This window comes from Juglans microcarpa x Juglans regia, chromosome 1D (genome assembly GCF_004785595.1).
Source record: "Juglans microcarpa x Juglans regia isolate MS1-56 chromosome 1D, Jm3101_v1.0, whole genome shotgun sequence".
NCBI classification, from domain to species: domain Eukaryota; kingdom Viridiplantae; phylum Streptophyta; class Magnoliopsida; order Fagales; family Juglandaceae; genus Juglans; species Juglans microcarpa x Juglans regia.
This window is the reverse complement of record NC_054594.1, coordinates 46,833,445-46,845,065: the sequence shown is the minus strand read 5'-3', so window position 1 is coordinate 46,845,065 and position 11,621 is coordinate 46,833,445. Positions and strand designations below refer to the sequence as shown.

At 31.8% G+C, this 11,621-nt stretch overlaps 1 protein-coding gene across 2 annotated transcripts; it reads left to right on the top strand.

The window, feature by feature from the left end:
- The first annotated feature begins 768 nt into the window (after window positions 1-768).
- On the top strand, window positions 769-6,536 carry LOC121264494 (nucleolar complex protein 2 homolog). Of its 2 annotated transcripts, none has more exons than XM_041167690.1 (13): window positions 769-1,096; window positions 1,432-1,492; window positions 1,741-1,849; window positions 1,948-1,999; window positions 2,097-2,188; window positions 2,791-2,859; window positions 3,187-3,693; window positions 4,041-4,343; window positions 4,501-4,824; window positions 4,984-5,190; window positions 5,423-5,512; window positions 5,595-5,687; window positions 6,191-6,536. In XM_041167690.1, exons 1-13 carry the CDS (start codon window positions 988-990, stop codon window positions 6,359-6,361), a joined length of 2,187 nt encoding a protein of 728 aa, XP_041023624.1. In that variant the 5' UTR covers window positions 769-987; the 3' UTR covers window positions 6,362-6,536. The 2 variants fall into 2 exon arrangements, with proteins under 2 accessions (XP_041023624.1, XP_041023634.1); XM_041167700.1 differs by having other exon boundaries at window positions 779-916.
- Window positions 6,537-11,621: the final 5,085 nt, after the last annotated feature.

Genomic DNA, 11,621 nt, shown 5'->3' with positions numbered 1-11,621 from the left:
AGCGACTAAATACAGAATTATTCATCTTTTTTTATACCTTTGCTTATTATGTTCTACCCATTTTAACTAGTAAATCATATGAAAGATAAACTAAGGGTTCATTTGTACACTTATAATATTTCAAAATATATGTAAATAGTAATAAATGATTTTAGTTAAAATGATTTTTTGAGTTTTAAAAAATGAGTGAGAAATTTTAAAATAAAAATATTATAAAATTTAAAAAATTGTTTAAATAAAATATTTTAATATAATTTTTATTTTAAAATTTGAAAAATTTGAATTATTTTTTTAGTAATGCTACATGCAGTCATGGAATGCTCAAGTATCGTGTAGTCGTTTTGAAAAAGAGTGAGGTTCGCTATTGAAAAATTATTATTTTTTCATGTAGATCCCGTATTTATTCATTTTTTTAAGTGATTGCACGGTATTTGCGCACTCACGACTGTAACTATCATTTTTTATATTTTATTTAGAAATTTTGAAAAGTTGTAATGATTATATGAAAAAATTAAAAATTAAAAATTAAAAATTAAAAAAATATACTGTATTTGGGTGATATTTGATAAGAATATATATATATATATATATATATATATATATAAGAATATATGAAAATAACTGTGATATTTATAGCGTCCAAACTAGCCCTTACGCGCATTTAAAGGCATTACAAACCAAAAAAACCATTTAAGATTTCGAATTATACCGAAATGGGCCCCAAGAAGAAGGGCTACAAAGCATTAATTTTAATTGGATCCGCAGGCCCAATTCAATCTCCAATTAGGGTTTTGTTCAGTTACGTGACCGGTAGCAGAGACGAGTGCGAGGCAACGGCTCAATCCTTTACTCCGACAAAGCTCAATCCATTCTCTCATATGTACGCTTCGACCACGCAGCACTTGAATTTTCCTAGGTCTTTTTCCTACATACTTATAAATCTGAGTCCGTTGTGGGTGTTGAGAATATTTTCGATATTTATACGCAATGGGGAAACTGGGCAAGAAGGCAAGGAAGTTCGCCAAGAAAAATCTTCAGTCTGTGCTCAAAAGAAAGAGGAAGCTGAAGTCTGTGTTCAAAAAGAGAACTTCTAAAAGTACGGGTTCTATTCTCTAAAAGATGTGTTTCATCTTCAGTTCATGCTACGTTTTAAGTGTCTAATATATGCCTGCATGTATGCTTAAAATCAATGGTTGACATGTAGAGTGTATAGGGCATATTAAACCCTGTGGTCTTAGAATGAATAACGCCGTGGGTGACCTTACTATTTAACAATTACCAACTAATTCGAACTTGGGTATATTAATTGATTCATTACGTGTTACTATTATCCGTTTACTTCCATTTCTTCCACTAATGGAGACTGTTTTCTCAATCAAATTTAATTTATGCGGGCTTTTTATATTGATTTTCGTGCTGTTCTTGCTGTAGGAGATGGGCACGATGCTGCTGAAGACCAAGAAGGGGACGCTATAGAGCTGTCTAATGGAAGGTGAAAAAAAAGTGAAATTGATGCAACTTTCTCATTTTCAGCCATCGAATATATATATTTTTTCTTTCGAAATTAACATGCTCAAATTTTCCTCTGAAGACTTAATGCGGTTTGTAACTTTTCCATTATTCTCTTCTTGTTAATTTTTTTATGTCATGGCATTTAAATCCTTTAGAGAACTATTATGAGAAGTTCACACGAATTGATCTTGAAACTGTTGTTGAAATTTCCATTCATTTTCTCCTCAGAAAGCCCGAAGGTGGAGATCTTGAAGATACATCCCTGGATGCAATATTTAGTGAAGATGACAGTGATGTGAGTGGAGATGATTCAGAGAGCGATGGATATCTCTCAGAGGTTGTAGAATGTATTTTAATCGCTTAGATTTTTGTTGAAGTATTGATTTGGCTTTTTATTGGGCTTATTTTTGTTGAATTTTGAAATGGGACAATCAGGACTCAAAGTGCACATATGTTATTGAAAGTGGAAGTAAGGATTATCTTGAAGGTGAGGACAGTGTTACATGATGTTACAGAAATCCTGTATCATTTTGTCTTTCTTCCCTTTGCCTCTTGGTTTGTGTTTTGACGGAATTTATATGCAGGCAACAGAGGTAGTGCTTTATCAATGCAAAACGGGGAAATTAATTTAGATCTTGCACAGAAGGCAAAAAAATTGAACAGGTTGAAGGAAAAGGTATTGATGTATTGACTTTTTTTCTTTTAGACATTTTTTATAATTGCTGGATAATTTTGTTCCTTTTGGTTTATGATTGTTATATTGGTTGGATATATTCAAGTATCATAATGAGAAATTCCATGATTGGTTGGTTCCACTACCGTTATGTCCAAGGGATTAATTGAATCCCCCCTTTCCTTCCCTACCCCAAAATAGAAAAATTGCAGACTGGGAAATTTCTGGCTTCAGGCATACGTGTGATCTTTCCTTTAATTTAATAACAATTTCTAAACAAAAAATATTTTTTAATTATTTTTTGTATCATGAGATTTTCAGAAAGTGGGAAATATATGCCTGGTTATTTTGAGAATCATAGGATTTACGGGGATGTTGAATCAACACAATATTCTTACCTCGATATCTTATATGTTGTGTGTTTTCCTTTTGTTCTGAAATCAGAGTTTGTGAAATATGCGATAAATCTTGGACTCTTTAACCATATTCCTTTGTTATTTCGTTATTCCTTTAATGTTAAATTTTTCTGTTTTTATATGTTAATTGATAATAATTAATTGTTTATTAAGTTGCTTAATGAAGCATTTCACTTGAAAATTCCCTAGGATCCGGATTTTGCTAAGCTACTGGAAAGCTATGATAAGGGTCTTCAACCTTTCAGAAATGAAGAGACTGTAAGTCATTCATAATGCTGAAAAAGTTATTTACATAGTTATGATGAGGGTATTCATTAATAAAATTAATGAAGAAAAGACATTACAGTCTTAAGACAATGTGAATGGTGAAAAGAAAATGTTTAGAATTTAGTGGATCCCAATTGGCCTGAAAAAATTATTGATGTAGCTGAATGATTAAATGAGAATGTGTCTTATAAAAAAAAATGATCAAACGAGAATGTGTCTATTAGAAATGAAAGTCTTCAAACTCACACTGATCATTCCACTAATGTAATTTGTTTTTTCTATTTAAAGAACTTTTCAGTATGTTTCTGCTTGTAACAGTTTTCTGATGAGGGTGAGACAAGTAACAAAAGCATGCAGTCAAATGAGAGCAAGTTTTTGACTGTCTCTGCCCTTAGATTTTGGTGTCAACTTGTTAAAGAGCAGAAGAGTTTGCCTGCACTAACTAGTCTTATAAATGGATATCGGACTGTGTGCCACTACGGAACCAAATCAACTGATGTTTTCAGTGCCAATTCATATCATATAATTCAGAACAGTGAAACTTTCTGCGAGATGTTGATGTTCATGCTTCATGAGGGTGATAATATATTTCGGGGGCTACTTGGAATATCAAGCTCCAATTGCAGGAAGGAGACAATTTTGGAGTTGAAGAATACGTCAAAATGGAAAGCTCTGAAGCCACTAATCAAATCTTATTTGAGGAGTACACTGTATCTCTTGAATCAAGTTACAGACCATGAGATTTTGGCCTTCTCTGTAGCCCGGCTCAGAGCGTCGATAATATATTTTGCTGCTTTTCCTTCTTTACTGCACAGATTGGTTAAGGTACTTCGGTTTAAATGATAAGATACTGTTATTTCTTAAAACGCTTGGGGTGTGGGTGTGTGTTACATAGCATAAATATGAATGTTCATCAGTGGACATTATGATGGGATGGCTATTAAATTATTGTGATCATTGTATTGCCGCACATGGTTTGAATATACCACAGGGACTCACACAAAGAGAATTAAACCATACCTTGAACTTATGGGGTCCTGCAAATCTGAATATCCTTATGATGGGTAGTTATATCCACGTTATTGTATTATTGGTTTATGCCTTTTTTGTTATTTGCAAGTCTCATACTATGGTAAAGTTTCACTCACTATCTTTTTGAAAAATTGATGTAGATCTCAGTTCATTTATGGGCAACTGGTGGAGGGTCTCTCTCCTCACACTCCTTTCTCATCATAAAAGATGTGGCTTCTGCTTTTAGCTCCAGTTGCTTTGACACTTGTTTGGTTAAAACATACAAAGCATTTATTGGTCACTGTCAATTTGTGGATTCAGTCCTGCTTAAACATTTTCAGTTTCTGAGAAACTCCTTGGTTGAGCTGTGCTCCCTAGATGTACAGAAATCATCTAGTAGAGCAATGATTTGCATTAAGCAACTTGCTAAAATACTGCAGCAGGGTCTGCAAACAAAGAAGAAGGTATGCAATGAGCATGTTTTTTCTTCAGTGCCTTGTTGGATACAGACATATTAGCTTGTTTCTCTTGTTCATGAGTGTCTGAATTTTATCATGAGTTATGATATCATGATGTGGGGGTAGCTTTTCTGATGCTTTGCTTTTTGTTGTTGATTGTCAGGAAGCACTCAAGAAAATATGCAGTTGGCAATACACTAATTGTATTGATCTCTGGGTGATGTTTATTGCAGCCTGCATACATGATTACGATCTTCAGCCATTGCTTTTTACGCTCATTCAAATCATAAATGGCGTGGCTCTCCTGTTTCCTGGACCAAGATATCTACCTTTGAGAATTAAATGCATCCAATGGCTGAATAATCTCTCCAGTTCTAGTGGGGTTTTCATTCCTGTTGCATCTTTGGTGTTGGATGTTTTAGAATATAAAGTTGGCAAGGAGGGTGGAAAAAGTGGGAAGGCCTTCAAATTTTCGTCTGCTGTCAAGGTTAAGAATTAATACTGATGTAGTTCTATCCCTCAATTCTTCCTGATTTGGTTTCAATGATACATTTTTCGTCATGTAGTTTAATACGGTCTCTGACATCCTCATCTAGAATAGAAACTACTTTATGTTGGTTATAATTACAAGATGTTATCTGTACAGTTGCCAAAATATTGGTTAAAATCACAAAACTTCCAAGAGGCATGCGTTTCATCAGCCATTGAACTGCTTTCAGTGCACTTTGCTCAATGGAGCTACCACATATCTTTTCCTGAAGTGGCAACTATTCCTCTCATCCACCTTAGGAAGTTTCATGAGATAACTACTATTGAGAGGTTCAGGCGTGTGGTGAAGCGTTTTATTGATCAGGTACAAGTTATGATATTAGAATTTAGTTTTTATGGTGTCTATAATTGACAAAGAAATTTAACTACGGGTGTAGCAGTTCTCTCCCAGGCCCCACCCACTTTTTGGATCGAGTTGCTGCCATGCATGTAGCCCTTGGCAATTACCTAATGATTGGATAATTTTGGTGTTTGATTTGTGGTTTACCAACTACCGAATAAAAGCAGTTGTGTATCTCTCTTTTCTGGTACTGTAGGTTGAGCTGAACGTAGAGTTTGTGCAGAAGAAAAGAGATGAGGTGGCTTTTTCACCAAAAGATCAACAATCTGTTGAATCGTTCCTCCAGGTTTCCTTACACTGCCAAATTTGTTTTTGTGAATTGGATTAGTACAAATTACTTCAATAAATATTAAATGGTTGATGTGCAGCTGGAGAAGTATAATGGCAACTTCCCCTTTACACAATATTACAGAAGCATCATGGACAACGCTGCTTCCAGAAATCTGTTTTTGAGTGAAAAGGTGTGATAAGCCTCACCTTTTTTTGTATTCCCCTTTGCCCTCTTAATTCTCGCTTTTTTTTCTCCTTGTTCATTCATTTTACTGAATGGGATGTTGGGTTTAAAAGAAAAAAAAAAAAAAAAAAAAACTTCTCATATGATATAGTGGTTGAGTGTTTGTATAGGCATTAGGGCTAGAGGCAGGAAATAGAGGTGAACTCTAGGCGAATAACATGCATGGTTTTTGGGTGACTAGAATCAGATGATTGTGTATGCTATTCTTTCTAGCAATGGGTTTTAATCGCTGCCATAATATGGCTCCATTTTGTTTGTGTTGCTTCTACATCACAAAACCTGCGAGACTGTTTTCCTCTCTAGTGATTAACTACTTTCTCACTTATTCACAATTTACATGTTACAAACTCTCGAAAAGTTGGGAAGAAAACACAGAATCTTAGTTAAATCCCATTACTGTTCTTTGATGCACCCTGATGTTACTGTGCTTGGCAACAATACTTGCTGCAGTTTCCTGGAGCGGCAAAAGTGAAAAAAGAACATACAAAAGCATCCAGAGATGGCTTGGTCGATGTGGGCATTAATCGCAACCGAAATTCAGAGAAAAGAAAGAAAAGTAAAATAGATCGGCATATTGATGGCCAGGGAGATGGAAAGAATGGGAAGAAACTAAAAGTTTGAGGATTAATTGATCTCCGAGCCGGGACCTCCTTTTTGATTCTATACGAGAGACTCAAGAAGACAATCTTTCACAAATTTTTGGATACACGCCTAATTTAGGCATTTAGAAATTCTAATTGTAAAACTAAAATGCAAATTCCAATGTTAATATTTGCAGAGGTAAGGTTTGCTGAAATCTCTTCTGGATTCTGTTTTGTGATATTAAATCCTAAGGGGTCACAACCTAAGATGAATATCTTGCTGGGTTTCTGGTCAACTTCCCATTAATATTAGAAAGGACCTTTAGTTTTTTAACGGTGGCCACAGCATGCTCCATCTATGCGGGTTTTTTTTTTGTTATATGAAATCATCTATGAGGTTATTAAATCCAATGGTATATTAAGTACAGATAAAAATAAATAGAATCTGCTACAGAACCGATGCATTTGAATTGATGTCACGAACGTGATCAATCTTCGCAGACATTCGAACGAGTACCAACACATCTCAAACATACAACTAAAGCACGTTTTTATAATGGCATTGATAGAACGATAACCCAACTACAATTTATTTACACCTTATTAATAAAATAAAGAAAATTCGTTAATACAAAAGTAAGTTCACAAACTGATGTAGTACGTTAGATTATAAAATTATTTTTATTATAAAATAAATCTAACAGATTCTATGAAGTCACGTCAATTTATAAGTTTATTTTACGTAATTTTTTTTATATATGTAATAGTTCTCATAAAATAATATATTTTTAAAATTTATGAACAGATCATTTGTTATAATCAAAACCATCAAGTTTCTTGGACAACCCTCCCAAAATTCCAAAACCCTCTGAACATCTAATTTTTAAATATTCCTTTTTTATATAAGATAAAATTAATAAAAAATAATTAATTTATAACTTTATACCAAAATTAGATTTCCTAGTTCCGCCCTGCTTGGACCCCAATCCCAAAGTTCTTCTTAGCCGCCTCCACAATCCCTTCTCTCCCCTCCTCTCGCCATTGGCATTGGCCTTGACCATTCCATCAAAATCAATCGAGCGAAACATCGATGATTGACTGCTCATTCGGCTCTGTCTCGTCCTGAGATCTCTCAGCTCCATCTCTGTGGGAAATCTCGTCATCCCAAACATAAACAAACACGACCGTGACTTCGCCGAAGACGTTATTAATGATACTTTCCCTACTGCAAAATCGCACTTCCTTGTTTCATAAGCGTGGCTTTTTGGCGAAGCCAATGACAAGGTGTTCGAATCTTTATCCGATTGCAGCTTCGAGTATTTTGAGGAACTTTTTTTCTTGTTGAAATCGACAGAGTGATTTCCATCAAAGAAAGTCTTTCTTCGTGTGAAATCTTTTGTATCTGTGCTTTCCTGATTCCGGGTTTTTTCGGGGCCGGGTAGTTCTTTGTAGGGGATGAGTTTGCCGCAGAAGATGATGTTTTTATTCGCTGTTGCTGCAAAAGTGGAGGCTGTGAAGTCCTCGCTTAAGAACTCAAAGAAATCGTCGTCTTGGGGCAAGCTTTGGTCTTGATCTTTTGAGTAGTCATCCCGGTCGGATGGATCGCTGTAGATGGGAAGATCACAGAGAGAGAGGGTTTCTTCTGCCTCATATGGATCTTGCAGGTCAGTGTTTTCTTCTACTGGGTCATGGTAAGGTTCTTTAGCTATCATCGTGGAACTGAAAGGGTGGCAGGAGAAGCAAATGGATGAGAGGAAAAAATCTGAAATATTCCTTTCTAGTTTGGTGATTGAGGGACCCGAAGAACTACCCATATATATAAATTTCGGGAGCATAAGAGCCAAGAGGTTTGGCGATTCGACGGACCCGAAGAACTACACGTGCATATAAATCTATGGAGCACAAGAGCTATAAATAAAAGATCCCAGGGCGGTTGATGGGGATGGCTTCTAGAGGAAAAAGAAACAAAAGATTGAAAAAAAAAAAAAATCAGCTATAAAACTGTATTCTTAGAGCACTCCATTTTTTATCTTATTTTTTAAAATATATTATTAAAATTTATTTTTTTTATTTTATATATTAACTTTTATAATATATCATCTATCAATTTATCTATTTTTTCTTTATATTATTTAAATATTATTTTTTTATTCTTTTTAAATATTTCATTTCTACTAATAAATTTATAATATTCATATATTTTTTTTATATTTACACTTTATTTTTATATAAAATGTAAAATAATTTAGTCATAAAACAAAAATATATAAGCCAAATAAAAATTTAAAATAAAATCAAATATGAAAAAATTAGTTTAAAAATAATTTCAAGATATTTTTTTAGAAGAAAATGAAATATATGTGTTTTAAATGATGAATAATAAAAAGAATTTGCTTATATGATAAAAATCAAAATAAATAAAAATGAGGGAGTAAATGAAATATCAATAATAAAAAAATTTTTATAGAATGAATAGTATCCACTATATATAGTGAGATACTGTAGTTAAATATATTTTATAATTTATTTTATATAATTAAATAAAACTTCTTTTTAAACCATTCTTTAAATTATTTATATTTTTTATATAAAACAAAAGTCACTGAGAGTGCTCTCAGACTGTGCTTGGGCTTCTGGAAAAGCAGGCTCTGAAAGGCTGAGAAAACAAATGCATCAAGTAGTATTTGTCAAAGCTGGAACGCATAGAGACAAATTGTCTTTCTAGATAGGGTTTTTATATATTTTTTTTCAATAATTACATAACTATATTTTAAAATAAAGAATAAATTACTAAAATTTATAAAAATATTTTTATTTTTAAATAAGTATTGTAAAATATATTATATAAATATCATTACTCTTTTTTATATAGGTAGAAGTAACAGGTATGTTTAGGACATAGAATGAGACATAAAATTATCATCTCATTTAATCATTACAATTTTTTAAACTCTTACATAAAATATAATAAAAAATTTAAATTTTTTAAATTCAATTCAAAATTTTTAAATCTTAAAATAATAATAATATTTAAATTTTCATTTAAAACAAAAAAAAAATTATCAAACCTAACGGCTACCCTAAAGTCTATTATTAATTTTTATTTTTCTTGAAAATGGAGCATTTAATTTCCGGTCGGGCCCGGATGTTGGGGGGGGGGGGGGGGGGGGGGGATGACTGCATTATTTTGTTTTTGTCTCCGAGTCGTGTACGTTGTGTCGGAGCAGTTTGTCGTGTTATACTCGGTCTTGATTTTTATAATCTCACAGAAATCTCAGCAATGTTAATTGCTGAGAGATACGGGCCATACGTCCGTGGATACCTGTAATTCCGCTTTCGCATAGGACTTCTCTTAATTCCTGCTTCATTGGCGTAGAAATCTACCCTCAATTTTGACGTTGCCATTTGGTTAGCAACTAATGTCAATGGCATCGCAATCGTGTCCTTCAGTTTCGGCAGATTTTAATGTCAGGCTTTGCTGCATTATTAGAGCATAAAGTATTAAATTTTTAATGATTAGGAGATGTGCTTTGTGATTACACATCAGTTTACAAGTTTATTACAATTATCAAGGAGATTTTTAATAATAAATATTGGCATTCAACAATCATTTTATCTATTATTACAAAAATAAAATTTTTGCATAAGTTTTAGATTTTTTTTTTAAGGGTGTGCAAGAGATTTATATATCCTAAAATTATAAATATTATTTCTATGTAATTATTAGAGCATTGACATTGGTCTAACTAAATGTAAGTGCTTAATCAAAATTTGACTAAGTAACTCAAAAGTGGTCTGCATTGAAGTAATCAAAACTTTAAAGTTCCGCTTTTGAGCTACAATAAATTCATCAATTTCTTCAAATTTGTTCAGCCATTATTTATCTATAAAATAATATTTTACTCTAAAAATATTCTCAATGACTATTATTGAATAATTAGGTTGAGAAAAAAAGTAATTGGGAACTAATAATTTTAAGTAAAAATTAAATTATTAATTAATATATAGAGTATATTTTTAAAATATAAATTAAAAAAAATTATTATTAAAATATGTAATATTATTTTAATTTTTGAATGAATAGTGTAACATGAATTAATCTCTAAAATAATCTAAAATAATTAATAAATTTAATCTCAAAAGTAGTATGCATTGAAGTAGTCAAAACTCAAAGGCTCTGCTTTTGAGCTACAATAAATTTATTAATTTCTCCAAATTTGTTCAGCTACTATTCATCTCTAAAATAATATTTTACTCTAAAAATATTCTCAATGACTATTATTGGATAATTAGGTTGAGGAAAAAAATAATTGAGAAATAATAATTTTAAGTAAAAATTAAATTATTAATTAATATATAGAGTGTGTTTTCAAAATATAAAAATTAAAAAATTTATTATTAAAATATCTAATATAATTTTAATTTTTGAATGAATAGTTTAATATAGATTAATCTCTCAAATAATTTTGACTTAATCAAAATATCAACTTTTATTCAAATTTTAAATTTGAGACTAAATCATTGACAATAATAGCATCATTGACTTTGATGGTACAACTCCTGAAGAGTCTCCAAATAAGACATTTGGACACAGCTGCTCCTCTGCTTGCATTGATTTATCGTTTAGGACCATAATTTTTTACAGAGAAAAACGCATGTGAGGTTACATGTTAAAACTTTGAAATTTATATCAAGCTCATTAGAAACACTTCACAAGCCGTTCAACGTGTTTTTACTTTTAGCTCTTTTACCCTATTGAGTTTTGCCTTTTTGCTAATTTCTGCCATATTTTTCTTGTCTCTAGAACTTGGATGCTCGTTTTCAACCAATGACTTGTTACAAATATTCTCCGAGAAAATGCTTTTCTTCTTTTCAATGTACAATCATTACATTTTCGAGCCTTTTGTGCATCATCTACGACTTGTTTTCAAAGTCCAAATCCATCAAATATAATACCAAAAGTTTGAAAACGTAAATAATCTGCCCGAATGCCTAACTTGTCGAGTCAATTGAATGAAACACATTTGAAAAAAATGTCAGTTTCTGTTTTGTTAGATCACAGAGTCACGGTCCTGTTCTTAATTGTTATCAGATATTTTCAGATAATTTCACATATTTTCTTTTCAAATACAAAGTATTTTTAATTTCAAATTATCAATTTTTTTATATAATCATTATCTAATTATTACAATTTTTTCAAATTAAACTAAACAAAAAAATAATATACTATTTTTTCAAATTTAAAAAAATTATATTTAAATAATTTTTTAACTTTATAATTTTTTTTCTTATTTTTAAAA